This window comes from Triturus cristatus, chromosome 11 (genome assembly GCF_964204655.1).
Source record: "Triturus cristatus chromosome 11, aTriCri1.1, whole genome shotgun sequence".
Classification (NCBI taxonomy): Eukaryota; Metazoa; Chordata; class Amphibia; order Caudata; family Salamandridae; genus Triturus; species Triturus cristatus.
In genome coordinates this window covers 98,368,203-98,384,287 of record NC_140594.1, presented here as the reverse complement: position 1 = coordinate 98,384,287, position 16,085 = coordinate 98,368,203, and the positions used below count along the sequence as shown (strand labels likewise).

At 46.9% G+C, this 16,085-nt stretch overlaps 1 protein-coding gene across 2 annotated transcripts in view; it reads right to left on the bottom strand.

Annotated features, from left to right (window-relative positions):
• Positions 1-10,107, bottom strand: part of LOC146783308 (chymotrypsin-like elastase family member 1) — a 28,678-nt gene extending 18,571 nt beyond the window's left edge. Inside the window, exons 1-6 of one of the 2 annotated variants that reach the window (XM_085633559.1) lie at positions 9,953-10,106; positions 9,302-9,390; positions 7,486-7,586; positions 4,749-4,874; positions 3,934-4,070; positions 1,008-1,153 (exon numbers count right to left, since the gene is read on the bottom strand). In XM_085633559.1, the coding sequence (XP_085489685.1) occupies positions 1,008-1,153; positions 3,934-4,070; positions 4,749-4,874; positions 7,486-7,586; positions 9,302-9,390; positions 9,953-9,992 (639 nt within the window). In that variant the 5' untranslated portion in view covers positions 9,993-10,106. Of the gene's footprint in view, positions 1-1,007; positions 1,154-3,933; positions 4,071-4,748; positions 4,875-7,485; positions 7,587-9,301; positions 9,391-9,952 lie in introns of both variants that reach the window. The other variant, XM_085633560.1, reaches the window with a different exon arrangement.
• Positions 10,108-16,085: the final 5,978 nt, after the last annotated feature.

Below are 16,085 nucleotides of genomic sequence, written 5' to 3'. Positions count from 1 at the left end.
GCTAAACTCGTATAAATGCGAGACCTGTTGCATTGCAAATGCTTGTTTTTTCCTGGTGGCGACCATCAGTCTGCGTGAGCCCGAAAATAAAGGGCAGAGGAGGTCAAGGGCGGGGACACCAAAGTATCCTGATGTGACCATTCTAAGGCAAGTAGCGGCCCCACCAAATGAGGTGTGAATCACAGCAGCAGCAGGGCCATCAGAGGTAGCAGTTTTCGTGCTAACCTAAGACTGATGGCCCTTTTGGTGATGTTTTGCAGGCCCCTAGACACAGAGGGGAAGGGGGAGGAGGTCGTGGGCACTGCAGAGGCCTTCCTCGATGTGCACCACACAGGCTGAAAGCAAAAGTTGCAATTTTAAAAGTAGGGCTATTCCTGCAGTCCCAGGACGCCTTTTTAAAACAAAGAAGTAAGGGAACGGACTGAAATAATTTTTAAAAGTAGGGGCACGCTGTGCCCTTCCGTTCCCGCCCACTTCTAACACTGGTTTTGACCCAACTTGGAGGTGCTCATTTTGTCGGTCTTTGAAAAATAACAGGCTCAGATGGCACTCCATGATTCAACCCCGTGGTTTTTGGATTACACGCACTTGGGGTTCAAGGACGGGGTCTAAAATGAATAAGAGTCCATTGACTGCAGTTGATCATAGACAGAAGACGATTGCGTAATAAATATTTCAACACAACAATAACTAATTTATATTTATAGCTTTGTAAATTTAATAATTGGAGTTCTGGTTGAGGAAGGCAATGTCCTTAAATAAATGAAAGAAAAAATCCTACAAATTCTTCGTGGTATTGGATATGTAGAACTATAGAAGATCTAATCCTAAGTAAGATCAGTACCTTGCAGTTAACTGATCGAAACATGTCAATAGCATTTAGGAAGACTATAACAATGGGATACATGATATCTTGGATGAGGGGTGGTGTCTGCTTGCCAAAGGCCTTTTTTTAGAAGACTTCTAGCACACACAACCCATGTTATGTTGATACATTCAGTACTTACTTGACATCCAGAGTGCACTCCGTCTCCTCCGGCACACACCATGGTGCTTTTGACTATGGAGCCCCAGTAGGAGGAAGAGGTACAGGTCATTTGATCCACGACTGAAAGAGGTGCCTGCTGAAGGGTGGCAGACACCTGGCCATTGCCTGCAAGAGAAGGCACAATTACATAGCCTTTTTATCTTTATTTAAGCAGAGCAAGACTTTCATTACTCATGATTTGTAGCATTTTAGAAGATGACTGCAGATCTTTCCTTATCTCCCTTTTGAGACAGACATATGTGATTTGAATATATTTGGTCATCTTTCATCACCGTTCCCCTGCCCCAAGAACAGAGGAGGCAGATATATTGGCGCCATAAAGGCTAGTGCCTGTTTGTTAGTGACTATCCCTTGGCTGTACTAATACAAATTTAACCGAATGCTAAGATATTACATGTGACATAATCCCAATGACGGGGCAGTGCATTGCTCGGTTTTGAGTTTTTCCAGCCACCAGGTCACCAAAACTTAAAATGGTGTCTGGGAGAGGGAGGACAAACACCACATAGCCTTTGGGCTATAAACTGCATTGGGCTACTTTTGGGCTATTTCCCCCAGAGCCCAAATACTTAACCAAAAATTTGCCGGTGCCGGCCGTCCCTCCCCCTCCCAAACTGCCCGGGAGGCAGACCTCCCGGGCTCGGCTGCCCCCCAAGCCCCCCATTTGATCATTACTGTCAGCGGCAGCCGGCATCTACGGGAGGAGGGGGGCCGGGCGTGTGCGAGCTGAAAATAATATATATTATAAAATAAAATGTACCTGAACTCAGCTTTGTCCTCACTCCGGACCTCTTCTTTCAACACAGGAACCAGAAGCAGCAACTTCCTCAGCCAATCCTAGGGCTTCTCTCACCTGAATGAGAGCAGCCCTAGGATTGGTGAGAGAGTCCTCACTCTGCGCTCCACAGCGCTCCGGAGGCTTCAGCTTTCTCTAACCCTAAGACAACTGGGTCAGAGATGTTTAAAGTATGCATGTGTGGCTGCCCGTCACAAGACGGCCGGCCAAAAAGACATGTGCACTTTAAACCGTGCCATACCTTCCCACCCTCCTCCCTGCTGAGTGACATGCTTCTGTCACTCAGCAGCGGTCCGCCCCCATCCTGACGCTCGGCTCGGGGGATGAAAAATGAAATGGTAATTAATTACCTTTTTATTTTTCATCTTTGGGGGAGTTTTAAGTGGGGCGACGCTCCTGCGACTGTTGTCAGAGATATATCATGGGATCTAGAGTCCAATTACTCCAACAAAGGCAAAGGAATGGGGTTGCTTATTGCCCTTAGTTCCTTCTTCCTTGTTTACATGCCGGGTACAGTTTTTTCTGCAAAGTCAATCTACGTTGTCTTCCTGTTCTTCACATGAATAGAAAGCGTGAATGTCATTTTTTTAGAATTAAAAAAGAAAGTCTAATGTTTATATTGTGTTTTCAATGTGATCAATTTCACATTAGTGAGGAATTTAGACAGAGGGCTCTACTTCACAAGCAAAGTGGGATTATCCATGGTTTAGATGGGGCATTCGTGGGCCGATGGAACAGTTTAACTACTCGTCTCCTCTTCCAGATTAAGGCTTGTTAATTTGGGAAGTGGGGGAATGGTCCATTCCGCATCTGCAGGGTGCGCGGAATCATCCATGGTGATGAAATCTCAAGACTACAGGATGAACTGGAGGTGGGAAGAATGAGTGCCCGGGTAGAACACTTTCACTTCCTTTAGCTGCTCACTAGGACATCAGTAGGGTTGTATGGGTCCCGGCTAAAAAACATGAAGCAAAGAAGATGCCCACACTCAGTTATCATGTTCCCATAATAATGAAAATCTAAAATTAAAATGATGTCCAGGGCCATGTTTTGACCAGATGGATGTTGTCCGTGGTTCTGGGTCTGAGCGGATCTGAGCACGCATCCCATATTTGGCATAATGCTTCTATGCAAACACCACAGATGGGGGGACCGGAAGAGCATATTTTCTGTCTGTGGATTAAAGGTGTGTAGTTATGTGAGGGTTTGGTATATAGGGGATCTGCTTCAACATCTCTGCAGTCTAGGAAGGTCTTGGTGCACGTAGTGGAGACACCAATTTTCAACAAAGAAGAAATCAAGTGCAAAAGTAACAGAATGTTGAAACTAACGATTTCTAACTAGTTCTCATTTTTGCTGGGAGTTCTTGCCCATCTCAGCTTCCCAGAATTAGGTACTAAGGCCCAGGTTTACTAACATTTTGTGCTGGGTTTGCATTATAAAAATTGCACAAACCTCGCACAAAGTATTGCGGTGTGATTTACTTTCAAGCGCGAATCATGAGTTGCATGGAAAGGTTGCCTAAAGTAAAGCTCTATGTGCTAATGTGTGCACCTTTGTGCTACTTTGAATCAAGGGGCGTGCATGGGTGTTCCCACGCAAATACCCATCGGTTTTGACACAACCTTATCTACAAACATTTGTATGCAGGAATTTGCACTAAAAATGCTTAACTGCGGATCAACTTTGAAAAGTCTCTAGACTTTTTTAGTTTGCATGTGTGCTGCACTGTACAGCTCACATACAGAGTGACAGCACTATTAAAGCATCGTTTTTGCACTGGAAGATTCATCTTCCAGTACAGAACCAGTGCTTGACAGAATGCACACTCCTTTGCACAATGGTGCAAAGTTGGAGTGTTGTTGCATGGCAGCCTAAAGTGAGCTAGTGCTGGGGGAGAGAAAAACAGCCCCATATCTTATTAGATATGGGGCTGTTTTTCTCACAACCTTTGATGCAACCCAGTATAGCAAGTTTGGGTGCTGTGCTGTATTGCGCCAACATGTAGTAAATCAGCCAGAGTGTGCTCTCCTAGTGGCTTCATGAGCCTGAGACACCGCTGGATGCTCCCGAGGCAAGAAATACTCACTTGTTGTCATGCCCCAGCCGGTGATGGTGCAGGGATGGTTGTTGGGAAGGACCTGTCCATCTGGAGGCAGACGCCCAAGCTGCACGTAGCTGTTCAGGACAGCGTTCCAAGACAGTTTCAGAAGAGCAATGTCATACCTGGAAAAGATCACCTAAGTTAGAAGCAGAAGGAAATTAAAGGAGACTGTACAGGAAATGTACGATGTGACATAGAATGCCCAGCCGCTAAAAGCCACACAGAAACATCATTAAGCAGAAGATACAAACTATTCCAGTCAATTTCTCCTTCAATGGGAATCAACTAAAAAATACCCAAGGATAAGCCATAGTTTTCGGGCATGCAGCCATTGACATTAATTTGTCGAAACGTTGATGGTAGGATAAAAACAAATCAAAAACCCTTTGACCTCATTTACATCACAGTGTTGAACCCTTGCCCAACCATTAGTACTGAGCAGTGAGCTATGTGCTGCTCAAGGGGCTAGAGGAGAGGCCTGGAGAGAACACTTCCAAAGGATTACTTTCTCATTCTACTGCTGCTTTTATGGCCCCTTGTGCCAGTATCAGGAAGGGCAGTGCCAGGTATAGCAGAGGAAGTCAGGGGTGTGAACTTTTACCCCTGCTAGCTGCAAGTAATGTCCATTTGCGTTACCCCCTGCCCACTGTTTAGCTCATTACCCCTATCCCCCCTCCTCCATCTATCAGCCTCCCGCCCGCCCGGCCACTAGTCGCAAACACCGGCCTCTTCTGCTGCCATACTGCGTAAAAAGGATTCTAGTGACGTGGTACGTACGCTAGAAGATACATGCGTCTTACCCAGCAGCAGGGTTATTGATGTTCCAGGTGGGGTGCCTGATGACAATGGAGACGGTGATGTACTGCTCGGTCCCTTCGTGCAACCGAAAGTTGTGGTCGCCCACAACCACGCGGAAGTTCAGATTGCTGTAGAGGCACAAGAAGGCAACACGAATCATTTCTGTTCATTGGTAGAGATTGGCTCAAAGTTGGGACGGTGCTGTGGGAGCTAATGCTTTTCTGCATGTAGAGGTGTTATTCAGCATGGAGCTGCTGTCTTGTTTGGCGCTCGTTGTGGTATGGCTGTGGAAAAGAGGACGTTGAGGTGAGCCTGTAATTCCTCACCCATGGTAACCCAAATGAATCGAGTCACCAAGTCGTGATTGAGTCGTGTGTGAATTTAGACCCTGTGCCTCCTCTGTGTGCAGAACTGGACCCCTCGCTCACACGAACCAGTGCATACACCAGTGGGCTGGACCTGGTGGGAGTAAAGCTTTCTTCTTTCTGCAGATCTAGGCGATGTTTATCATTTTACACTTTGTGGCCGTTTACAGTTCTTTGCATAAAAAGCCTTAATGTGGGAAAATTCTCCTTCGAAAGTAGTATTTAAATCTTTGATTTCCACCAATCTAAGTGAAAATCTGCTAATAATGCTTCCTTTATCTGCTGGGTGTCTGTTCTGCATGAAGTGCACGGGATGGCTCACCGGCAGCGTGAGAAGTGCCATACCGAGGTCCTGCTGCTGAGGCTGGCGTTCACCGGCAGCTCCCCGGCGGTACCACCACAGCCCTCCACTCCCTACCACGGGTATAACTCCAAGCACACCTGAGGGCCACGGCGCCATTCTTACACAGACCGGCATGTCTTCTTCACAGCACTGATCTTTCATTAAGAATACGAATGCCAAGTTCTTCCTTGTTTTCTTTGTGCTTGGATAGCTAACCGCGTTCGCACTGTGGTTACTTGTGGCTTTAAAGTGAATGAGGTCAATGAATAACACAAGTCATTTCACCCAGGGTCTGACAAAATAGTAACCCGGGGCATGGAATATAGATCGGGAACAAGGTGTGCAGCCAGCGTTTGAACCACTGGACCACCCCCCCTGCCATGCTAGGGGCGTCCATGGAAAACAGAATCCCCTTGGTGAAGAGCAAGCACTTTGTGAGGGTGGACCCATGGAATATTTGCCTTTGTCTGCCTGTTGGGGTGTTGGCAAAAGTGTGTGGTCATTTGTTGTTTTAGTGAAGGCTAATTGGACGGACAGATGTAATAGTCTGAATCCACTCTGTTCCTTTGTATCTGGATGTATCACTCCTGCCACTATTCCCATGTGGTCCTGGTAATGGGACAGTCATTTAAAGAGGCCTCTTTTTGTAGCATTTGTTCTTTGTTGCTGGTCCCACATACGAAAGGTTATAATTACAAAGCACTGCTGTTGGAATAAGCTTTAGTACATATTGCATTTTTCACTTGGCCCACAAAGTTCCTATCAGCGGTAATCTGTGTTGATAGAGGGATGCAAAAGGTTCCTATTGAGAGAGATTACACTTGGAGGGAGTGGCGGAGTGTAAGCACTGAGCTGCTCACACACATTATATTTAAAATTCATTCGTGAATGAACTTGGAACAGGGACACCTCAAGTGTTATGTTTTCTATTCAGATTATTTGAAAGAAATCGTAGATGTTTTTAATGTGCCGTAATTTCGTAGCAGTACCACAGATGATTACATATTGTACCAGGGAATAACCCTAAAGTCAGAGAACAGAAGATGAACACAGTCCTTTAGTGATCAAATATCTGAATAACATGAGCCATTCTAATGGCAATAATAGACAAATTCTGTATTTTCGGATTTCCTCCTTATTTACAAAGCAATGTAGCTATCCTATTCTCATCCAATCGACGCATGGATCAGTAAGAGGTCTAAGCGTGCAGATAGATGGAGAAGGGCAAATGTGCTTCATCAGTATAAAACAGCACAGTGAGGTTTCTAACGAATAGGACACGTTACAACGCAAACATTTACAATGCATGCCTTCACAACGCAGTTTTTACATCACAACATCCATTTCAATGCATGATTTTACATCACATGCCAACACCACGCATTTTTAGAAACTACACTTACAACACATTCATTACAACACATACCATTACAACGCATTCCTTTACAGCACATGTTACTTTTAGGGCAACAGTAATGTAAGTGTTGGATAGTGTAGGGGTAAAAATTACTATTCCCACTCCAGTGAGTGAAACAGTAGGGTAAGTGTTAGATAGTGTAGGGTTAAAAATTACTATTCTCACTCCAGTGAGTGCGACAGTAGGGTAAGTGTTGGATAGTGTAGGTGTAAAAATTACTATTCCCACTCCAGTGAGTGCGACAGTAGGGTAAGTGTTGGATAGTGTAGGGGTAAAAATTACTATTCCCACCATAGTGAGTGCAACAGTAGGGTAAGTGTTGGATAGTGTAGGTGTAAAAATAACTATTCCCACTCTAGTGAGTGCAACAGTAGGGTAAGTGTTGGATAGTGTAGGGGTAAAAACTATGCGTTGTAATGGCATGCGTTGCAATGGCATGCGTTGTAGTGAGATGCGTTGTAAACAGAGTGGATCATTGTCTGAGTGACCAAACTGTCCACCAGACACCAAGACTGTGCCTGTGAAAGTTGATTCTACCCCACCGTGGGTCCCAGGAGCCAACCACAGCTCATGTGGCTGTAGGAACAGGTTGGTTTCTTGCCTCCGTTAGTTACCTGTCCACGCAGTGAGCAGCCGTCATCACCCAGCTGTTACTGATCAGGGTCCCACCGCAGGTGTGATACCAGTTGCCACCAAAGCTGTACTGGAGTGAAATCTAGGAGAGAAGACCCAGGTTTGTGACATGCAGGAAAGTTACCCAGCCTGTTTGTATACATTTTACCAACCAGTATGATCCGCTCAAACCGCCACTCTTTTTGTAGAACCCAAATACCTGTCTCCAAGTTCCAGCAAGGGGAGGGTGGGACTTGGTAAATCTTCCTAACGGCAGAGTCACCAGTCATAATCACAAACACGCAGTAGTACAGTAGCCCCAGAAAAGTTTCAGTAACATTGAAAAACATCCACCCGTACACACATTCTACAGCAGCAGCCCTGTGAATTCCTGCCTGACGGTGCCATTTTACTATTTCTCATATTAATATATTTTATGTCTGTTTTTTACTTTTGAAAGTGAAGTCACACTTGCTATCAACGTCTGGTATGGAGCCCTGAGATTAGCTCAGCGAATCAGAGTGCTTTGAGTCCTGCCACTAACTGCTGGTGTGCACCTGCGTCCTTCCCTCAGTGGGAGTGGGCCTTTGCTGCCCCAGGGATACACCGGGCTCACTGTTGAAATACCTGTCCTCAGGGGTCCAGGATTAAGTTGCTGATAATAATATTTCAGATTCTGCCATGATCTAAACAAAACCATCACATGATGCCGGTACCTAGATGCTGACAGAGGCCTCAGCGGTGACTTCTCGAGCTCGCTGCTCAACTTTGCGGCTGCCTGCCCAACTCTGCGGCTGCCTGCCTAACTCTGCGGCTGCCTGCCCAGCTCTGAGGCTTGCTGCCTAACTCTGCGGCTGCCTGCCCAACTCTGCGGCTGCCTGCCCAGCTCTGAGTCTTGCTGCCCAACTCTGCGGCTGCCTGCCCAACTCTGCGGCTGCTTGCCCAGCTCTGAGGCTTGCTGCCCAACTCTGCGGCTGCTTGCCCAGCTCTGAGGCTTGCTGCCCAACTCAGCGGCTGCCTGCCCAACTCTGCGGCTACTTGCCCAGCTCTGAGGCTTGCTGCCCAACTCTGCGGCTGCCTGCCCAACTCTGCGGCTTCTTGCCCAGCTCTGAGGCTTGCTGCCCAACTCTGTGGCTGCTTGCCCAGCTCTGAGGCTTGCTGCCCAACTCTGCAGCTGCCTGTCCAACTCTGCGGCTGCCTGCTCAACTTCGGGGCTGCCTGCCCAACTCTGCGGCTGCCTGCCCAACTCTGCGGCTGCCTGCCCAACTTCGGGGCTGCCTACTGAACTCTGCAGCTGCCTGTCCAACTTCGGGGCTGCCTACCTAACTCTGCAGCTGCCTGCCCAACTTCGGGGCTGCCTGCCCAACTTCGATGAGTTGAAGTGGTTCCTTCTGCTTACAGAGCTATCATGTTTTTCTTAAGTGGGCTGTCATATGCTTCTCCCGTCCTGGTTTTTTCTTTGCATTACCATTGTTTGGTGTTTTACCTTCTCCATTAAAAATGCAGGATTGCAAATCCAGGAAGGCACATAAATTACAGAACTGAGTGAGCGAAGGTGGGTAAGCTTGGGGGGATTGTTCTCCAAGCATTTCTAGGCTGAACCCCTGCCTGGAACAATGCAACTCCCCAAAACCGGGGGCTCTGTTTACTCATTCTGCCTTCATTAATATTAGTATGTCTGTTTCCGTGAGGCTGGTTTGTTAAGTAATTACCCCCTATATGGGTGATATTAATGACTGTGTCACAAACATACTGAAAGCACATCCGAGAAGGAACATGTTTTGTAACACTTGAAAGATGGACTCGGGGCGGTCTTACCTGGGACGGCCAGGAGTTCTTCTTGGCCTCGGTGCCTCCCACGACACGTACAGTGGCCTTGGGATCAAAGTTTGCAACAAAACACTGTCCTGTGGAAACAGAAGAGGAACAGGATGAGTGGGCATTCAAAGGGGGGGCTCCTACCAAGCCAGCGAGGTCTGCCAGGGATGTCTCCACGCAAAGGCTACCCACACTAAAACCCTGAGTCACAACCACACACTTTCAGAAATTCTGTGCCAGCAAGACCAGGCCAGCTGAGAAGGCACATTTTCTGACAACGCTGCCACATACTGGTATATTTTGCCACCACCTTGTCCTCAATTGTTCTGTTAACACCCGTTATCTCTGCGCCCAATGCAGTAAGTCTTCACAAGTTCTAGTCTACAGCGCCTTCAGCAGGGCCAGGCACACCTTCATCAAAACAAATAGTTTCAAAGGGCGCTGAAGGCCACCCGGGCAAAACACTTCCAGGAAGAAGCCTTCATGAACATACAGCCACCGGGCAGGTAGGGTTCAAATCCTGGGGTGACCTTAGTAAAAAGTGCCTTCCTTGTTTAAAGCCAGAAATGAGCATGTCCTGAGCAAAGGTCAGGCTCAGGGAAGATAATTTACAAGGAGAATTAACCCAGACAGCATGGAAGATGCACTCACCTGATAGGACAAGGCCAGCGAAGGCCAGGAGCCTGAGCATTGTGGATAAGCCTCAGCGAAGTACTGCTTGAAAACTCAAACTTCTGCTTCCCTTTTTATAGCCCAAATGCCATGTACTAGCAGAGGCCACGCCTGAAGGGAGCCTTGCGAGCCGGTGCCATAGCAGCCTCAAGAGACTCAGAAAAAACGGTTTAGCCGAAATACCGGTTTGGGCAGCTGCTGTGCGCCCAACAGCAAAGGGAGATTCTACCCCTCCCCAAGAAAGGGCACGCACCATGGGTGGCACAAAAATGCCTGGCCAATAGGTGGCCAGGTGATGTTTGAACCTCCCCTCCCCCCCAAATGGGGGCGATGTCACCGCATGCCAGGAGGGGACAATGGGGGGTTATATGGGTACTGCCACCCCAGCACAGGTCACTTTTGGAAGCTGGGGGCGGTGCGCGGACCAACGCTCGAGCTCCGAAGATCTGTCTAAGAAGATAAGGAGTATTGTGTTTGGCTGCACCTTCTGAAGCACACTACAGTGCGACCATAGTGGGACAGTGCAGCCCTACCGTCATTTTACACTTGTGTGTGCAGATTGTTACAAGAATGTGAACTGAGAAAGTTGGTGGCACTCTCCCTAAAATGAGTGCTCCTGCCTGTGCTCGGATCACCTCCGCCCTGAAGGATGTGACCCTTAGGGGCCTCCCGGGTTATCTTACAAACCTCTTGTTCACCTTCTGAAAAATGAAGAGTCGGTCAGACAGTAGTGAATACAAACATAAATGTATTATCAATACTTTGCAGAGGAGTTCAATCTGACCTGCACCCTAAGATGTCTGCCGAGGGACTGCCACCCCCCAACAGTCTACAACGCATAATCATTCCTCCCAAGAGCCTCCAACCACGCCCACAGTGGAAAGTTACCGGCTTAGGTTGAACATGAACAAAGGAGGCACAGAAGGATGGCTACCACCTGCCAGATGGGTACAGGCTTATCTGTGGCTCAAGGCCACTGTGCTGGGTCTCAGCATGTCCTAACGTGGGAGCAGAACTACACACTCGGATAGGTATGCAAGGGCAGAATGGACTATTCCTTAGTGCAGCCTTGGACAGGAAAGAAGATAATAACTAAATACAGTGTTCTGCTGAGGCAAGCAGTACAAATAATGAGGCCTAGTCCAGGCACAGACTAATAGGAATTATGAAATACAAAATGGAGTCACACTTGCTAACTAAAGCTTGCATGTTGCAGGAATAGCTCAGTGGATTGCATAACGTGAATACAAATAGTGTCTATTTAGCCGCACACTGCTGACCTAATATAGCATGGAAAGTGTGTATAGCAAGAATGGGATTTTAAAATCGAACAGCCCCCCACCCCAGTTGCAGTTTCTGAGGGGCTCTGATGTGGCTTTAGTTTTGTTAAAATGGACGTGCTTACCATGACGCTGTTGGCACTCTGCCATGGGTCTCCAGGAGATAGAAGTTGCTGCTTTAGTGACTATCCCAGGTCTTAGTCTCCATTTAAAATAAACAGGGAATTAAACCGAGAAACGATGCCGCCCCTGTGCTAACATGCGCGATTTGAACTAGATTTTGGCATTAGGTGTTGGGCAGCCTCGTGGAGTAAGATGATTATTTCGTCTAATTTCATTGTGAGTCATGTGAAACTACTCTGAATGTGTGCTCGTGTCGGCCACTGATGGCACTTCAGCAAGGGTTCGAACAGACCGATGCTATCAAAATATCATACGGGTGTAAAATATTAAATAGTGCTTTCAATAACATTTGTGCTATCCCTTAGCAGTGTCCAAGCCTAGGCGTATGCACATTTGAATGTTGAAGAGCATGAATTAATGACTTCTCAACATATCATGCCACAATGGTTTTTGCATCCAAACCCTTCACTGTGTCGGCCGGTGTTCGGTGGCAGCACAGCTTGTTCTGATTGAGCTAAACCAATAGCTGGTGGCATGTGGCCACGAAGAGGCAAGAACCGGGTCCACTTAAAGACCGGTGTTAGGGATGCCATGTGCCCACTTGGTTTAGTCAGGATAGCAGCTAAGGCCGCAACTCGCTGTAACAGCACGGCTTGTTCCACGTAGGCTGAAATTGCGGCGGAATAATCCGAACCAGTGTTCTGTTTATGCAAGGAGCCACACAACAAGTCATTAAGTTAGATACATTGCCTGCGTGAGAGCGTAGATTGGCGGATAAACAGAGATGGCAAATTGCGGGGGAACCTTTAAGCCTGCTTTTGCATGGTTCGCAATTTCTTATCACGAAACACCTTTCATGGTCAAAGGGACGATTTTGCAGTGCTGATTAAGAATGCCTAATTCAAAGTATTTGAGGCAACCTCAAAGTGTTTGCATTAATGCAATAGAATTAGGCCTAGTCCCGGAGCCCCAGCCAAAGATAAACATATCCTCGGAATGCCCCGTGCCACTTCTTCCTGACCACCTTCTTAGAAGCTCGGAGTAGCTTCTGGTAAATTGTCTTCCCTAGGTCGGCAGTCCAGGGAGTGGTCGGACTGTGGGACCAAGCAGACAGTCGGTCTAGTGTAAGTATGCTTGGTTAACTCAGTGTCTGGCTAGCCTAGTGTGCCACCCCTGGTATTGCCGAATGGACTTGTATTCAATTCCAGGGAAAGACAGCCAGGGGCCATTAAGCATGGCAATGACCAAATTGAGGGGTTGTTGACTGAAGAAGGTCGTGTGCAGAGTAGGAGAGGGACTTTGAATTGATAACAATACAGAATATGAGGAGAAGGCATGTTCATGCCAGGTTTTTGTTTGCAGTAGTCGCAGGGCTCCTTGAGCTTTTCATTGTTCAGATGTTGATGTCTGATGGCTAGTGAGAGAGTGTCACAGGCTGGACAATTGAAGGACACTCATGAGTGAAATGGAATCTGTTAAATATAACACATAAGCAATCTGCTATCCTGGCAGCTATGCACATAGACAACCTGGACAGGATGATTAGAGTTTTTTTGTATTTTTTGTTCCTGCTGCGCAAATGGGTGGAGTTTATATAATGACACGCTCATTGGTTCATTTTGTTTGCAAATATATTGCTCATGGTCGTGAATATCTCTTATGATTACACTGAAATTTGGGAAAAGTCACACACAAGCAAGGTGAAACCTTGTAAGGTATGCAGTTGGTATAGATAAAGAAGAAAAGAAAAAAAAGGGAGAGAATTGGCATCTACATGGGAGGCCAGAGCCAAGGCGAGGAAGTATAAGTGGGCTTTCTAGAGCGCAACCCCCCTGACCAGGGCGCACACCATTGTGGATATACTTGGCATGCTCCAGCAGGCAGGCTTTGTTGCAGTTTTAAGAAGGTTGGTTTCCCTAGGGGAAAGGGGGAATTGGCACCTGGACTGCAGGTGCGAGTAGTATGATCCAACGACTGCCGGCTGCAAGGGAGCCTTATGCAATCTAAGTAGCGCCCATGTGTTGTCTGGCTTGCTGCACAGGGTGTACATCATACCACGATAGAGAATAATAATAATACGAGCAAAAATATACGCTCTGGGGAATGTTTGACCAGGAATGGAACAGGAGTCATCACCTCCACATGTGAGGCCCAACTGGTATTTCCATATTTGCAGCAGTGGTCGTACATTTTGGTGCACAGCTGGTCATAGCGGGATATGACCACGGTTCTACAACGCAAAAGTAATTCATACATGTTATGCAAAATAAACAGCGGCCAACATGTACCACAGGACACAAGACACATGTGTAGGCAAACTTTATTGGAAAATATATGTGTAAAATGTCATGCATAGCAGTTTGGGAGTGGGCCCAGTGCGGAAGTTGTTAATCCCGCCCCATGCATTGGACCCTCACCACCTGCATCCCTGGGTACGGGTCCAGGTGATGCGCAGCTTGTATGTGCAGTGACAGATAAGAGTATTTTTTCTTTTTTGAAGGGGCTAAATGTAGATTTATTGATAAACTCAAGGACACAGGCCAAGGCAGAAATATATTCCACCAGCGCAGGATCAGGGCTCTGCAACTTTTTCGAAATAGGAATTGAACTAAGAAATGGAACTTAAGATGAGATGGGCCTTTAAGCAAAAAATAAGAGACCTGCATTATCTTTGGAAACGAGTAACAAGAGCACAGACTAAAGTGAACATCACAACTCATCAGCATGCAACACAGTTTGTTGTATTCTCGTACACAAATTGCAGTAAATCTAAAACGGCCTTCAGCTGGGAATATAATAAATTATGTAGCTGTCTACACCTATTTTGATTATACGACAGAGCCTGCATGATATACTAACTCTTACAAGCTCATTGAGTCCTATCTTACTATCTTTTCAGTGATCACATCCACATCATATACCATAATCTCCACATTTGTGTTTCTGTACCTGTTAGAAATGGGGGTCTCTAGTTGGCTATGGCTGGCCACTGTCCAAGTAGGGACCCTTCTTCCTAAGTCATAGTAAGCAGACTACACCCTTTGATAACCCCTGCTCAACCCTGTGGTAACGTAGCACGAGCAGCTAGGCTTATCTCAGAGGCAGTGTGTGAAGCATTTATGACCATACGCAGTAACACAGTGAAGAACACTACAAAGGGACACCACTCAAGTAGTTATAAAAATAAGTATCTTTATATATAGACTTAACACAAGACCAATAACAGTAAAAATCCACCATACTAGAAAAACAGGGTTACTCTTAAAATGCTGCAAAAATAGTTCAAGGTGTGCAAAGAGGAGTTCAGTTCAAGGCAGTGGTCTCTGCGACCCTTTTACTCACAAGATACCTGGATTCTGTAGCAAAGCAACAAAAATGTCGCTAAGGAGTTGTAGCGATGATTTTCCTCACGCTAACCAGCGATGCGTTGAATCATTGCCGCAAGGGAGGATGATGCGCTGATTTGTGTGCAGGAAAAAGTGACAAACTTCTCCACGCTAAGCCGGCGATGCGTTGAAATACTTGCCGCAAGGGAAGATGATGCGCCAAGCCTGTTGCGTGTGCGATCTTGTTGCGATGAAAGAAAATGGCGCTCCGCGAGGGAGCGACGATCCTGATGCGATGCGATGAAAATCGCGAACGCTCGGTGTCCGCGCTGCGATGTCGTGAAGCGATGAACTGGATGAGATGATCTTTGGTTAGCGAGCGCTTTGAGGCCCGCAAACATGCAATACGATAATCTTCGGGTTAGCGAGCATTTTGCAGCCCGCAGACAGGTGATGCGATGATCTCCGGTAGCGAGCACTCAGTGGCAGAAGCGCAATGATTTTCCTTACGCTCTTCAGCTGCGGCGCCTCGCTAATGGGCGTTAGCGACGGTTTTCAGCACTCTCTTCTCCACAGTAGAACTTGAGGCCCTGGAACTCACAGGAGCCTTACCTTCAGATAGAAATCCTCGCTGGGAGGAAACAGGAGGCTGGTGGTGGGGTCAGATGTGCCTGAGACTCCTGCAGGAGGTTAGCTCTCTTCTAGCCCTTGGGTGATTGCTGTAGCAAAAATAAAAGTTCCTTAAAAGTCCTTTTCCTCTTCTTCCAAGTCCAGTAGTAACCACTGCAGGCCAGTCCAGGGAAAAGCACACAAGCACAAGGACAGTCCTTCTCCTGCAGATTCCTTCAGTTACGCGGACAGAGGTTGTTCTTGTTGTCCAGGAGCAATACCAATTGAAGGGGTTTCAGCACAGATATTTATACCCCAAAAGTCTTTATTCTAAAGAGTCACAAGTCACTGAACCCAGCCAGAACCAGTTCTGCCCAGCCCTGGAGCATTTTGTTTACCAGGCTGCATCCTTCCTTTCAGAAAGAGGGGGTCTGCCATCAGACGCACAGTGGGAGGTGGAGCCAGCATTCACCTTGCCAGGCACAGCCCTATTCAGGTCCAGGATCTACTCCTCCCCATACTCCAATGCAGATCTCTTTTTTCAACCCAGGTCTGACTCAGCCTGCCCTGTTCCTCCAAAACCAGACAGCCAATACACATAACAGCAGAGCACACTGGAAGGCGTAGGCAAGAAAATACCTACTTTCTAAAAGTGGTATTTTCAAACACAGAATATAAAAATAAACTTCACTAAAAGATGTATTTTAATATTCTGAGCGCAGGCATACTAAATTTGTTTTTCTACCATGTTCTAGGGGTCAGTTAGGACAATAG